Here is a 15,887-nt window from a genome sequence, read left to right as displayed (position 1 = left end):
TCCCAAATGGGGTCATGAAGGGTTGAACATGGCTGAAAAACAATTGAACAACAGCCCCACTGTACCTTGCTCTGTTTAGGTCAATCATTTAGTGAAATAGCACATTCAATTCTGTTTGCCATCTTTTAGAAAGGACACAAATAAACTAGGAATCGTAGAGAGGAAGGTCATTGTACCCTAAAAAAATTCCTGCAGTTTGTCTAATCCCACCTCATTTACAGTGGAGGAAATTTGACCCAAAGCCACACAGTGAAATGGTGACAGAGGAAGGAAAGGAGACAAACATTTATTAAGCTCCTACTATGTGCTAGGTACTGTTCTAAGAGTTCTACAAATAGCATCTCATTTGATCTTCACAACCACCCCTGTGAGGCAGGTTATTGCTATTACCCGCATTTTACATTTAAGGAAACCGAAGCAGAGAACGGTGAAGTGGCTCACCCAGCATCCCACAGCTAGTGAGTGTCTGAGGTCGAATTTGAACTCAGATCTTCCTGACTTCTGACCTCGGGGCTCTATCAATCGTGCAATAACTAGGAGCCAAGTCTCCTCATAACTAATCCAGGACTCTTTCCATGACACCAACAGCAGTATATTTCCTCATGTTCTTACAAGGATGAGTCACTGAAACCTCTTCCAAATATTTCCACCCAACAGCCACTAAGGGAAAGGAGAAACTGCCCCCAAGCTTGTGAAAGTGCTGCTGGCCCTCAGAAAGGGTCACTGGACCTGTCTTCTGGGAGTCAGAGAATGCTTCCCACCCCCTCTGAACGAATTCATTGTTTTTCTCCTCCCTGGCATAATTTACATATTTCACCATCTGGAGTTGGAACGTCTACATTTGTCAGAGAACAGAAGTTTAGGGTAGCACCTGATTTATCATCTAATTCTTAGGCAGCTGGGTGGTGAAATGGACAAATCACTCACAAGTCTTGGGAGTCAGGAAGGCCCGAGTTCTATTTCTGCCTCAGTCACATACTAGCTGTGTGACCCTGGGCAAGTTCCTTAACCTCTCAGCCAATGCTTCCTTATCTGTAAAATAGGGATAATAAAGGATACCTCCCAGGACCAAATGAGATATTTATAAAGCTCTTTGCAAACCTTGAGGTGCTTTATGAATGGTAGGGTTGATGATGGTGATGGTGGTGATGGTGGTGGTGATGATGACATAATGCTGGTGGTGATGATGATGACATGATGGTGTGATGACATGATGGTGGTGATGGTGATGACATAATGGTGATGATGACATGATGGTGGTGATGGTGATGACATAATGGTGGTGGTGATGATGACATGATGGTGATGGTGATGACATAATGGTAGTGGTGATGATGACATGATGGTGGTGGTGGTGATGACATAATGGTGGTGGTGATGATGACATGATGGTGGTGGTGATGATGACATGATGGTGGTGATGGTGATGACATAATGGTGGTGGTGATGATGATGACATGATGGTGGTGATGGTGATGACATAATGGTAGTGGTGATGATGACATGATGGTGGTGGTGATGATGACATAATGGTGGTGGTGATGATGACATGATGGTGGTAGTGATGATGACATAATGGTGGTGATGGTGATGACATAATGGTAGTGGTGATGATGACATGATGGTAGTGGTGATGATGACATGATGGTGGTGGTGATGATGACATGATGGTGGTGGTGATGATGACATGATGGTGGTGATGGTGATGACATGCTGGTGGTGGTGATGATGACATGCTGGTGGTGGTGATGATGACATGATGGTGGTGATGGTGATGATGATTGTGACAGTGGTGATGATGGTGATGAAGGTGATTACTTGGTTAGCTGGGAACCAGCAAATTTATGTCCCAGTGGTTTGACCAAATGCCCTCTTTGGGCTTCAATTTCTTCCTTGTAAAATGTGAGGGTTAGATTAGGTGACCTCCAAGGTCACATCCAGCTCTAATGTCCTTTTTTCTGTGTTCTAACGTTTCATGCTTAAGCCCCTTCCCAGCACTAACATCCTATGATCCAACACTACCTGCCAAAATTGAGAGGGGATAGAAAGATGGGGGAGAAGCCTGAGAGAATGGCATGAACGCAGCCATATAACGAGTGTGTGCGCTTAGACTTATGTCCTAGATGAGCCAGAACAAGCAATGTGTGAGATCCTTCCCATCAACCAGGCTTTCCTCCTCCCCCTCCCCCCTCCCCCCACTCCATTCCTGACCATCACGAAGCCCTCTGCCCTCCCTTCCACACTAGGAACCTTTAAGGCCGGCTCACACTAACACTCCTTCCCCAGGCGGGCAGACAAGCCGGGATCCCCACCTCACCGAGCTCAGGCAAACATCTCACCATATTCCTGGAGCTCCCCGTCTCCTCGGCCAGCTGACACATCTCTCCATGTCCATTGCAGAAGCAGCTTCCTCGAACAATCAGGTCGTAGATGGCGTAGTGGGTGAACCGATGGGGCTTCTCCAGGGGCCTCACCCCCTGGCAGGGGCAATCCTGCCTTTTTAGCAGCTGAAGACGGAGGTTGGTGAGTTTCAGCAAGTCTTGGGCTTCGGGGCCATAAGGATCTTCAATCTGGTTAGTCGGAGTTAGCGCCCGGTAGATGACCTAGGAATGAAGCTGCTTGAATAGAATGGGAACTCCCCAAAGGCGAGACTTCTTATTTGGCATTTGTAAATGCCCCCCCCAAGCCCCTATCACACTGCCTGGCACCTAGTAGGCATCTAATATGTGCTGAAAGCCAATGAGAGAGTAGAAAGAGAACAAAATTCAGCCAGAACACTTGGGCTAAAATCAGGGCTCTCCTACTTACTAGCTATTTGACCTTGGTTGGGTTACTTCCCTTCTCTGGGCCTCAATGTTTCCTTCTGTAAAAATGAAAGAGTTAGGATAGATGATATCTGAGGCCCTTTTCAGTGCAGATGTTCTGTGAGTCAAGACCTAAGTAATGTTTATTCTTGGTTAGGAGCAGTCTTTCCAGTAGGTAGAATAGGCTGCCCGCATGATATCATCATCATCATCATCATCCATCATCATCGTTTTATTTTATTTTTCTCATTTTCATGTAAACAAGTTTTTAATATTAAAAAAAATTTGAGTTCATTTTTTTCTCCCTTCCTCTCCTCCCCCCTCCTTGAGAAGGCAAGGAATTTTATATAGATTATACATGTGCAGTCATGCAAAACTAGGGATAACAATAATATGATAATATATGATATTATTATGTATTAGGATAATATAATAATATTAAACTATCATATCATGTTATATCATTATCATGTTGTATCATAACATATTGTATTGTCATAATAACAATATAATTTATGATTATTATTATTATTATTGGTAACAAGAATAATAAGAATAACATTTATGTACTGCAAAAGCACTATACAAATACAATATCATTTTATCCTTGTAACAACCCAGGGAGATAGGTGATTATTATCCCCATTTTACAGATAAGGAAACTGAGGCAGGCAGACAGAAGGGCTTGCCTAAAGTCACCCAGCTAGTAAGTTGCCTGAGGCCACATTTGAACTCAGGTCTTCCTGACTCCAGGCCCAGCGCTCTGTGCACCATGGCACCCCCTAGTTGTACTGAGCCAATCTCTCCCTCACTTCATTCACAGATGCCTAAAATTCCTTTAAGAAGGGCAAAGCCTTCCATGCCACTATTACAGATAAGGCTAAAATAACTCCCCCAGAGGCGTTTGCAACATATCTACTTAAATAAAGTGAAGAGAAGCCTGCACTACAATTCAGGAGCCCAGTACAGTGGCAAGGCTACTAGCCCGGGCACCAGAATGCACCCAACTCAGTTCAACAAACATTTCTTCCGTACTTACCATGGGCCAGGAGCTGGGGGTACAAACACCAATATTCTAGCTGTGTGGGGGAAGGACTGGAGAGGGGGAAGTCTGGAGGCTGGGAGACCAATTAAGAGTCTATTGCAACGGTGCAGATGAGATGTTGAGGGTCTGAATGGGGGTGAGGAACCAAGACAAGAAAGATATTGTGACATAGAATCATCAGAGGTGACTGACTCACTTAGCTCTGTGGCCTTGAACAAGAGATTCCATCTTTCTGTGGCTCAATGTCCTGAGCCATTAAAATGAAGAGATTAAATAAACCCAGTGATTTCTAAGGCCTTTTGCTGGCTCCTGGGAACGTCAGACCTGGCTTCTTCTCTCGCTCCTGGGGGGACCCTGGGTGTTACTTCCCCTTTTCCAGGCCTCAGATTCCCTTTGAATAGAAGCCTATTGAGCTTAATCTAAGGTGCCTTTGGGTTTTGGTGGATTTGGATTCTATCGCTCATCTTCAGGCCTAAATGGCAAATTATTTCCGAGAGAAAAATATAAAAGGGGAAACAGGGAGGGAGGGAGAAAATGAAAGAGAAGGGGGTCATTAGGAACCTGAAGGGAGAGAGGGAAAGGATGCTGAGGGATTGGGGGAGGGAAGGAAAAAAAGAATGAATGAATAAAAAAGGCATTTATTAAGCGGTTATGTGCCAAGCATTTATTCAGAGAAGACCTAGAGAAAGGAGGCTGGGAACATAAAAATCCAATTTTGCCAATCTCCAGTCCTTTGCCCCAGACAGAGGAATGCCTCATTTTTTTCCCCTTGGAACAGCTCTGAACTCCGTCCCTCCCCCTGCCCATCCCCTCCTTCCATCCAGGCTCCCAGAGGAAAAAGAGCCCCCTCCATCCCCAAAAGCCTCTGGCCGGGGCTCTGAGTCATGACCAGATCGGGGGGTTCTATTTTTGTCTACATGAGCTCAGGCCCCAGTCTTGCACTCTGCTTGGACTCTATGGCTCAGCAGGGCCCTTTATAGCAAGGGCGGGCCGGAGGGTGGGCTGACATACCATGCACACTCTCTGTCACCAAGCCAGCCCACTCAGCAACATTTGTTCTCCGGGCTTAATTCCTCTTTAGAGAATCTTGGAGCGGGAAGCGACCTTGGAATCATTTCACCCAGTCCCCCCACCTCTTCAGAGGAGGAAACTGGGACCCAGAAAGAGGTCCCAGAGGAACACAGTGAATGTTTTTGATAGGGATGGGATGAGAGCCCAGGTCTCCTGCCTCCCAAGCTTGGCATTCACAAGCTTGAGGGGACCTAAGAGATTAGCTGGCCCAACACATTCATTTCTCAGGTGAGTAAACTGAGGTCAGAGAGAGCAAGTGAGTTGCCCTAAATCATAGAGTTTATCAGTAGGAGAGACAGAATTTGAATCCAGGCCCCTTTCCAGCACTGTTTCTCACTATGTTCATGTCATTTACCTTGGTTTACTAACTTTAGCCATGACTTATCGAGGTCTAGGGTATCGAGGTCCATGGCATAGTGGTTAGAATGCCAGGCCTAGAGTCAGGAAGATCTTAGTTCAAATCTGGCCTCAGACACTTACTAGCTGTGTGACCCTGGGGAGGTCAACTTAACCCTATTTGCCTCAGTTTCCTCATCTGTCAAATGAGCTGGAGAAGGAAATGGCAAAACACACTCCAGTGTCTTTGCTAAGAAAACCTCAAATGGGGTCATGGAGAGTCTGAAACAACTCAACAACAACAAAATTCCTCATAGGAAGCTGCATATTATATTTGTGTGTAGGAGGGTAGCCTTACACAAATTCTTTGGGCAGCTGATAGTACAGTGTATAGAGTGATGGACTTGGAATCCGGAAACTGTGAGCTCAAATCCATCCTCAGACACTAATTAGCTGGGCAAGTTTCTTAGCCTCTCTTTTGGAGCAGCTAGGTGGCACAGTGGATAGAGTGCTGGGTCTGGAGTCAGAAGGACCTGAGTTTGAATCTTGCCTCAGACACTTAACTATCTGTGTGACCCTGGGCAAGTCACTTCACCCTGTTTGCCTTAGTTTCTTCATCCATCAAATGAACTGGAGAAGGAAATGGCAAACCACTCTAGTATCTCTGCCAAGAAAACCCCAAATGGGGTCACAAAGAGTCAGACACGACTGAAAAGTGACTAAATAACAACATCAAGGTCCAGTCCTATCCATTTCAAACTTCAGCTCTGAGCCTGACTCCTAGAATGACAGAATCCTAGGTCAGACGTCATCTAGGCCAACACCCCCTTACTTAACAGGTGAGGAAACTGAGGCAGAAGGTATGTTAAGTGACTTGTCCATGATTGGCCCTTACACCCTGGGATATTGACACTTGTCAGAGATATCTCAGAGGGGATTTCTGTTCACGTAGGGTTTGGAATGGCTGTCCTCCAAGGTCTCTTCCAACCTGAGAGGTGGGCTTGTTCTTTCTTATGGGTTCTGGCCCATGAGACTGAGAGCTCTGCCATTGATTTCATAGAGATTCCCTTCCTCTCTATCTCTGCATTTTTTTCAAGTGGACAGGCAAGTTGAAAAACTTGCTGCATAGAAAATATTTTGTCCATTCCTTTGTGCTCTGTTAGGGCCCAGAGGAGAGGGGGAGGGGGTGTCGGCTGATGCCCCAGAGATCATTCTATTGTGGGGCTGACTCCATCAAATCCCAGTCAGACGGCCTGATACAGCCACCAGCCCTCACCTGATCAAGCCGCTCAGCCCATGAGGGCCTTCCTCCTGAGCCCCCGTGGGTTGTGGTGGCTCCTCTTTTCCCTCACCGGGACCCGAGCAGTCACGTACCCTCGGCAAACCACCGAGGGCCTTGACATTCCCCAGGCCAAGGGAGCCATGAGCTAACAGAACCAGCTGCAGAGGCCAGCTGTCCACATTCCACCAGCCCACGCAGCCGTAAGCCGACGTCTGGCTGCTCCGGGGTCCGGCATCCCCTACCCTAGCAGAGCCGAGAGGCAGGTCCCCCGGTCCACTGCCCGCATTCCCCTGGGCATCAGAGCTGCCCTCCTGCCAATTCGGGCAAGATCCTCTGATTCTGGTTCACAGAAAAGGGAAGAGGAGAGACGGGGCAGAAAGCATGGCTCTTCCTGGGCTTACCTGCACTGTCTCATGCAAACAGCCCCACAGGGGATTATCCCAAGTGTCTGGTCCTTTATAATAGCTCCAGGTGTCAGGGTATACTTAACAGGAACTGATGGGGATGTCCTGAGCCTGGATTCCCCATTTCCACTGAGTGCTGCCCATCTGGAGGATTCAGACCCGCTTTGGTGGGATTTCCCTTCCCTCCCCTTCCCCAACCACGTAGAGCCTAGGAGTTAAGACAGGAAATTGCTTCAGTGCTCAAGCTTCCTCGATTGGCAGATCCCCCCACCTTTCTGCTTGTTACTGGCCTGTCCCATTCTACCCTTCCTCCCACTCTCCTGGCCCCCAGCCATCCTTACACTTGACACCATTTCATAGCATCTTTCTGGCTCTACAGTATTGGGTTCCTCTACTTAGAGTAGCAGCTGCAACAGATAGAGTACTGGGCCCAGAGTCAGGAAGACCTGAGTTCAAATCCAGTCTCAGACACTTATTAGCTGTGTGGCCCTAGAGGCAAGTCACTTTCCCCTTGTTTGTCTTGGTTTCCACATCTGCAAAATGGGGACACACTGGAGAAGGAAAAGGCAAACCACTCCAGTATCTCTACCAAGAAAACCTCATGGACAAAGTCCATGGGGTGATATAGAGTTGGACATGGCTGAAGGACTGAGAAACAACAACAAAATGATATAGAAGATTCAAATTCCAGCTCTGACAGGTGTGCATGATGCTAATACCCAGCATTTAGGCAGCACTTCAGAGTTTGCAAAATGCTTTGTAAACATTATCTCGTTTGATCTTCACAACAACATATTATTTTCCCCATTTTACAGATGAGGAAACTGAGGCAAACAGGGTTAAGTGGCTTGCCCACCGTCACACAGCTAGTGAATGTCTGAAGCTAGTCTTGAGCTCAGGTGTTCCTGACTTCAGGTCTGTGCTCAATTCATTTTGCCATCTACCTGTCTATAGGTAAGGTAGTTTTGGGGGAAAGTAAGTGAGATGTTGTAAAGGTCAAAGAGATCCTGGCTAGAAAGGGGGAATACGCTAAAGAGAACAGAATTCTGTGTCTTTGGAAGGAAATGGATTGCTATTATATTATATTATATTATATTATATTATATTATATTATATTATATTATATTATATTATATTATATTATATTATATTATATTATATTATATTATATTAGCTTTAGTGTCTAGAACAAGCTGGAAGGAAGCAATGGGAATGACCAAAATGAGTGTAAAAGCAAAGTGTGGTCCCATAAGAATAAAATTAGGGGCTCTAGAATATAGAAAGAGCCCAGGCTGGAAGTGAATACTGTGAGCCACAAACAAAGCTTTTAGTTTCTAGCTATCCCAGAGAAAAGAGGAGGATGGCAAGGTAAGACCAAAGTACTCAACTAATTTTATCTCCATTTTCTTTGCCAAAGAGAATAATCTTCAGGAAAAAAGAAGAAAGCAGAAGCAGAAGAAGAAGAAGGAGGAGGAAGAGGAGGAGGAAATAGAGGAGGAGGAGGAGGAGGTGGAGGAGGAGGAGGAGGAGGAAAAGGAGAAGGAGAAGAAAAGAAGTAAAAGAAGGAGTTAAAACCCAAGGTGAGCCTGAGGAATGATAATGAAAGAACCTTTGGTTGCCCTTGATGAGTTCAAGTCAAAAGGGCTACACAGGAATATATCAAAAGGTAGCAGATTTGGTGGTTGTGACTGCTGAGTTAAAAATCTTAGGGAGCAGGGCTGGAGGAGAGTACATGTTCAATTCTCAAAAAAAAAAAAAAAGGGTGGGGGGAGGAGTAGAGCTTACAAATGATTAAGTTGATGAACTTAACTTTGATTTCTGGAACCAGAATCAGAGGATCTTCCCTGAATTAGCAGCTCTGGTGCCCAGGGGAATGCAAATAATGGAATAGGGGACCTGCCTTGTGGCTCTATTTTGGTAGGGGATGCTGGCACTCAGACCAGCCAGACATTGGATTCCTGGCAAAAAAAAAAATCTAAAATGTGTTGGGTGAAAGGATGGCTTTCCTTCCCCAGCAAGAGAAGTGAAGATTATTGACAGTTACCTTGGCTTCATTGAGAACAAGTCATGCCAGACTAACTCCTCAACTTTTTTGGGTAGGGCTACTAGACTGGTAAATTAATAGAATTCTGGAAATACAGCTCTAGATTGTGGCAAATCATTTGACAATGATTTGTGCTCCCCTTGTGGATAAGCCAGAGACCCATATGCTAGACCTGTGGTGTCAAACTCATATAGAAACTGAAGCCACTAAACCTCATACATAAGATCCCTGTGAACCACATATTGACTTAGAAAACCACATATGAACATTATCTATGTTCTAGTGAATTTTTATTTTGTTAAATATTTCCAAATTACATTTTAATATGGTTTAGGCTTTCTCAGAACTCAATAATGTTCCATGCTATCTGTCTGACATTTCTGGTCTAGAGAATAGTACTGGTAGGTGAATTTGGAACTGGCTGAATGACTAGAAGAGTAGTCATTAATGTCTCTATATTTTCTTGGAGGGTGGTCTTGTAGTGGAATGCCTTGGGGATCTGTCCATGGTAGCATTTTTATCAATGGCTTAAAGGCATAAGCATTCTTAAATTTATAGGAACAGGAGATAAGAACTGGTGGGTAACTTCTTTGCAATTTGTAGTCTTAGAAAGCTGCCTAGAGCAGTAAGAGGGGAAATGACTTGCCCAGAGTCAGCTAGTATATGCCGGAGGGAGGCTTGAATTTAGGTCTTCCTGGCTTCAAGGTCATCTCTCCATCCACAACAATCACATTTTCCTGACAACATGAAATTTAATAGGAATAAATATAAGGGTCCTACAGTCATGTTTTCTTTTTTGCGGGGCAATGGGGTTAAGTGACTTGCCCAGTGTCACACAGCTATTAAGTGTCAAGTGTCTGAGGCCAGATTTGAACTCAGATACTCCTGAATCCAGGGCCGGTGCTTTATCTACTGTGCCACCTAGTTGCCCCTAGTCATGTTTTAAAAAAATCAATTTCCGAAGTACATGATGAGAATCAGCTAGGTAGTACAGTGGTTAGAGTACCAGCCTTGGTGTCAGGAGGTCCTGAGTTCACATCTGGCCTCAGAGACTTACTAGCTTTGTGACCCTGGGCAAGCCACTTAATCCTGATTGCTTAAAAATGTACATGATGAGGGGAGTTTTCACAATTTGTATATAAAAGATTTGGGGGTTTTAGTGGACTGAAAGCTCAATGAGTCAACAATGAGACATGGCAGTGAACAATCTCAGGCTAAGTATCCAGGATTAAGGAGAGAATGGGTCCAGTGTCCTCTGACCAAGTCAGACCACATCTCATCTAGAATGTTGATATCACATTTTAGGAAGGGCATATAGATAAGCTAGGGACTATTCATCAACCAGGATGGCAAAGGGCCTTGAGATCATGCTAGACAGGGATCATTTGAAGGAACTAGAAAGGTTTTGTCCAGGGCAAAGGGAAGGAGTAGATTCTTCTTAAATGAAAGCCTTCTGGTGAAAAGTGTAGGATCACCTCTTAGAGGATGAAGAAGGAGATCCTGAATTCCATATGGGTTAGAGTGGATGGCCTCTGGCATCTTTTCCAATTCTGTGATCCTAGGTTATGCAATGGTTATCCAATCCTAGAGTATTGTAGGTTATCCAATGAACATTTGTTAACTAATAACCAGAGTCCCACAGGCAAAACACAAATGAACAAATATAGAGTAAGTCCTGCAGATGGCTCCAAATTTCCCTGATTAAAATCAAGTCTTTGGGTTAAGACATTGGAAGCCCCATTTTAAGGGTCAATGGATGCCTTGGGCCACGATCACTGGCAACAATTTAGTGAGAATTAGTCATGCCTATAGCCCCAGAATCACAAAACTTGAGAATAAGAAGGAATCTTAGCCACCAACCAGCCCAATCCATAACTGACTGGGAATCTCCCACTACAACATTCCAACATGTACCATTCAGATTTTACACCAAGTTGTGTAAAAGTGACAAGTAGTTGTCCAACCCTTGCAACCTAGCAGAGAAAAAAAGGATAACACATCAATGAGTAGAGGGGGTAAGAAAAGATTTAGGGCACTGGGCATTTTTAAAGAGGGTAGGCTACATGGACAAATGGAGTGGATGTGAGGAGGTGGGGACACCCTAAAGGAGGAGTAAGAGAACAGGGAGAAGAGATCTGGAGGGACCTAGAAGACAAATCTCCTTGACTTTACAATGCTGCCCAGAACTTGCCCCATATAACTCTGTGACAGTCAGAAAACTATAGAGTTCTAGGCCTGGAGTCAGGAAGATCTGAGTTCAAATGCAGCCTCAGACACTTACTAGCTGTGTGATCTTGGACAAGTCACTTAATCTCTGTCTTCCTCAGTTTCCTTATCTGTCCAATGGGGTAAAACACTTCACAAACTTTGAGGAGCTATATAAATGCTAAGATGTTGCTGCTGTCTGACACATAATAAGTATTTAATAAATGCTTTATCATCAATATTCATTTGGTATCATATTTCATAAATGCCAAGTGGATGATATGTATTTTAAACATCTTTATATGCCCATCCTAGCACAATGGCTCACACAAGGTGTGACAAATGCTCATTAAACTGAATTCAACCATGGGCTGAGGTTTTCAGGCCTTAGAGAGATCATGCAACCCTTTGTTTAGTTGAATATTAACCTGGATTTACAAAACTGTGTGGAAAAAGACAAAGATTCAAACGCCAGTGCAACAGTGAAGTGCTATAAACTTAAAACCAACATGTTGAATTTGTGAGCCTGGGAACAGTCTGGGGAACAGAAGTGCAGGGGAAAGGGAGCTAACTCAGTGTGGGCAGATGTGATGGAGGAAATCTTCAAGAAGAAAATGGGCATCATAGGATGCGTTTAGAGATGAGTTTGGGTGTGGTGGTCAGGGATTCCTTTTGGAGGAAACAACAGCTAAGAAGGGGAGGCAGTAATGAGCATGGCCTATGCAAGAGATCCTAAGGACACCAAACTTACTGGAGGCTTATACTGAAGATAAGAGGTAGGTTGAAGTCAGATTATAGAGGGTTTTGAGTGCTGAACTAATAGATGGGCACTTACCTCACCTCTGGTACAAGGAATAGAATCCGAATACCTAGATGTGCAAAGGGAGCCTTCTTCAATGAGGTCATCTTGGAGCCCAAAGGTTGCCGTACAGTTGGTGGCAAAATATTTATAGGGCCTCCAGGTACGTCCGCCATCTTGGGAACGCTCCAGGATCATGGCAGCAGGCCGGGGAGACTTAAAGACCACAATGACATGAGTCAGGTAGAACTCTGTCTCGAAGTCCAGACGAATCTCTTCTCGTGAGATACCTGGAGCTGACTGCCACCAGGTGTTGGGAGAGCTAAAGACGTCATCCGTCATGGAGGATGGTGGGTGGGAATTATTGGGTTGCTGAGCATTGCACTTGGTGCACTGAAGATGGCCACAGTTCAAGGTGGTGGAGGGGAAGGGAGGCTGGTCCAGGTAGGAGCAGGAGAGCTCTGTACCACTTTCTCCACAGGTAGTGAATGTGATAGGGGTCCTTCCAGTGGCAAGGTTCCCCACGGGTGGGTTGCAGGCATGGTGGTCACAGTGAAAGGTTTGGAACTTCCCTGGATGTACAACACAAAATCACCCCCCCCCAAAAAAATAGGTCAGATTTAGTGTCAGGTCACTTCCTCACTGCCCCTACCCTTCACAGCCATGAATATTTTTCCATCTTCTTATCCCCATTTAAAGAGTATTTGGTTTAAAGTCTTATAGAATACAAGAACTAAAAAGAACTTTAGAACACAAAATGTTATAAGATAGGATGATAGAGATGGAATTAGCCTTTAGAATTTAGAATAAGAAATCACCCAAGCAATGTCTGTATGTAGTAAAGGAGAAATCCAAGAGCTGTAAAAAAGAAGAGAGGTGCCCAGGGTCACACAGGTACTAATGAGCAGAATAGCAAAGCCATACCTAGAGCCCATATCTTCTCCTTCCTGGTTCAGGGCCTACCCCAGACCCAATTTCCTGAAAGCCCAGAATTGGCTCTATTGTTCATGAGCTTACAACTCCTCTGGGCTTGTTTTAGATCTAGGAGGAATAGGTAACTGCCTGACAGCCTCCATGGGGTGGTTTCATCGTCACTGAGGATGGCCTTTTTGACTATAGGCTAAGACTTAACATTCCTTCTCTGGGAGACAGAACCTCTCTTAAGAGAAGAGACTGGGGGTACAAATCCCCTTGGGAGAGAAAGCCCAAGGACCAGCATTCCCATGGAGCAGTAGAAGGTAGAGGGTAGAAAATTTACTAACGTTAAATTTGTATGAGAGCCAGGAAGGGGGAGCCTGCAGGGGGATGGGAGTGGGGAAAGATTCCTAAAGTCAGGTTGGGATTGACAGACAATGCTTTGCCAATTTCCCAATTTCACTAAGTCTCCAGTGTCAAGTCTAAACTCCTCTGACTAGCATTTGATATCCCCATAATCTTACCCTTCCAATCTCATCTCGTGCCCCTCTTCATCCAGCCAAAGCATCCTCATTGTTCCAACCCCTCTTCTCCCTAGCCCCTATTCCTCCTTCTATGCCTTTGTTCAATGTTCCCCACATCAGGAACACCCTTCCCCCTTCTCTCTGTCTCTCCAGATCCCATCCATCCTTCCAGGCCCAGCTCAAGGTGCATTCCACAGAATCCCAGCACCTTGGTTGGATTCCTATAGTCCAACATACCTAAACAAGAGTGTGCTCAAATCCTGTCCAATGAATAAATTTACTAATAAGGGCTGACATCCATGATACTTCTCAATTTACAGAATACTCTCCTCACAACAGCCCTCTGTGATAGATCATGTGATTCTCCACTTGTATCATTTTACCAAGAGATTAAGTGGTTTGCCCAGGATTCCACAGATAAGTGTCAGAGATGGGATTTAAACCCAGGTCTTTTGATTCCAAACTATTCATTTGTTTAACAGACATTTCTTAAGCACCACCCACAAGTAGTCATTCAGTCTTTGCTTGAAGACCACCAGTGAGGAGGAACCTGCTGTCTCCCTAGGCAGCCCACTGCACTCTGGGACAGCTGTAAGCACTAGGAACATTCCTTCCATTGGGTCAAAACCTGCCTTTCTTCATATTCTACCTGACGATTCCTAGTCCTACCTTATGGGGCCAAATAGAGTAAACCTAACCCCTCTTCCCCAGAACCACCCTTCAGCTACTCGAAGGCAGCTAGTCTCTCTCTCTCTCTCTCTCTCTCTCTCTCTCTCTCTCTCTCTCTCTCTCTCTCTCTCTCAGCTTCTTGTTTGTTTTTGGTTTGTTTGGGTTTTTGAGTTTTTTGCAGGGCAATGAGGATTAAGTGACTTACACAGGGTCACACAGCTAGTAAGTGTCAAGTGTTTGAGGCCAGATTTGAACTCAGGTCCTCCTGAATCCAGGGCCAGTGCTTTATCCACTGCACCCCCTAGCTGCTCCCTCTGTTTTAGCTTCTTTCTTGAAATGATTTTAAAAAGTTTTGTTGATATGCTTTATTTTACATTACAAGTATTTACAAATCACTTTGTGATTTATCACTAAGTAAAGCTAATAATACAGTGATCTCATCTGAAAGTGAATGCAATGTTCTCCATCTGTAGCAATCCCCAACCCTGAGTTTCAAAAAATGAACAGAAATCTATTTTCTGCCCTTCTCCTCTCCCACCAAATTACAAAAAAAAAAGAGAAAGAAAGAAAAGGAAACACATTAAATATGCACCATCAAGCAAAACAGATTCTCCCAATGGCTACACAAACACACACAGAGACACACCCACTAATATATAAATATATTGCTGTGAGCATCTATAAACTATTGCATGTATATATACATAATATAACAATATATACTTACATATACATTATATACACACATACATATATACATATGATATATAAATATATACATATATTTAGTGTGTATGTGTCTCATGGATAAGCATTGTACTGATTGTAGTTTACATCTTTCAAAGTTGTTTATCAAGGAATGGCTGAATAAGTTGTGGTATATGCATGTGAAAGAATACTATAGTGTTTCAAGAAATGATGAAGGGAATGGTTTCAGAGAAACCTGAGAATTCCTGTATGAACTGATGAGTGAAGTAAGCAGAACCAGGAGAGCAATTTGCATTATAGCATCAATATTATAAAAATAATTTTGAACACTCTCATAAATTGATTAAGAATTAAATCAGCAGAACCAGTAGAACAATTTCTATAGTAACAATAACATTCATAAGTCTTATCATTTCCAAGATCACCCAGGCCTCATGTTGCATGAATTTTAGTCCCTTCCCCAATCAGGCAGCTTTCTTCTGGATGCTGCCCAGTTTATCAACATCCAACCCAAAAGGCTGCATTCCAGATTGAATACAATGCTGCAGATGGATTCTGAGACCAGGTCACAGCACAGTGACAGTGTACTAAGGTAGCATTAACATTCCTGGATGCTATCTCATACTCTCCTCTCATATCCTCCTTTCGATAACATTTTGTTTGTTTGTGTGGGGCAATGAGAATTAAGTGACTTGCCCAGGGTCACACAGCTAGTAATTGTCAAGTGTCTCAGGCCAGATTTGAACTCAGGTCCTCCTGAATCCAGGGCCAGTACTTTATCCACTGTGCCACCCAGCTGCCTCTCTCATATCCTTCTCATAGTCCACTAAAACCCCCGGATCTTTTTATATGAATCACTGTTTACCCATACTCTCCCTGTCTTGTACTAGTGATGCTGTTGGTTTTTTTTTTAAACTCAAGTATAAGATTTGATGAATCCTTCTCTGATAACCAGCCATAGTGTGGTCTTTTCCCTTCCTGTCTCCCACAGTACCTGTTGTTTGTACTGAAGGTAGGACACTAGCCTACTAGAGAAGAGCAAGCATCTGACTCTGCTGTCTGATGATGTAGATTTGAAGCC

General features: G+C 44.2%; 1 protein-coding gene across 2 annotated transcripts in view; it reads right to left on the bottom strand.

Annotated features, from left to right (window-relative positions):
* The window catches only part of LOC122735283 (netrin-4-like), a 60,602-nt gene that overhangs the window by 34,388 nt on the left and 10,327 nt on the right, over nt 1–15,887 (bottom strand). The window contains exons 3-4 of one of the 2 annotated variants that reach the window (XM_043976666.1): nt 12,027–12,562; nt 2,340–2,603 (exon numbers count right to left, since the gene is read on the bottom strand). In XM_043976666.1, coding sequence (XP_043832601.1) covers nt 2,340–2,603; nt 12,027–12,562 — 800 coding nt within the window. The remainder of the gene's footprint in view (nt 1–2,339; nt 2,604–12,026; nt 12,563–15,887) is intronic. The other variant, XM_043976667.1, reaches the window with a different exon arrangement.

This window comes from Dromiciops gliroides, chromosome 1, assembly GCF_019393635.1.
Source record: "Dromiciops gliroides isolate mDroGli1 chromosome 1, mDroGli1.pri, whole genome shotgun sequence".
Taxonomy (NCBI): domain Eukaryota; kingdom Metazoa; phylum Chordata; class Mammalia; order Microbiotheria; family Microbiotheriidae; genus Dromiciops; species Dromiciops gliroides.
This window is presented reverse-complemented; position numbering and strand designations above follow the sequence as displayed.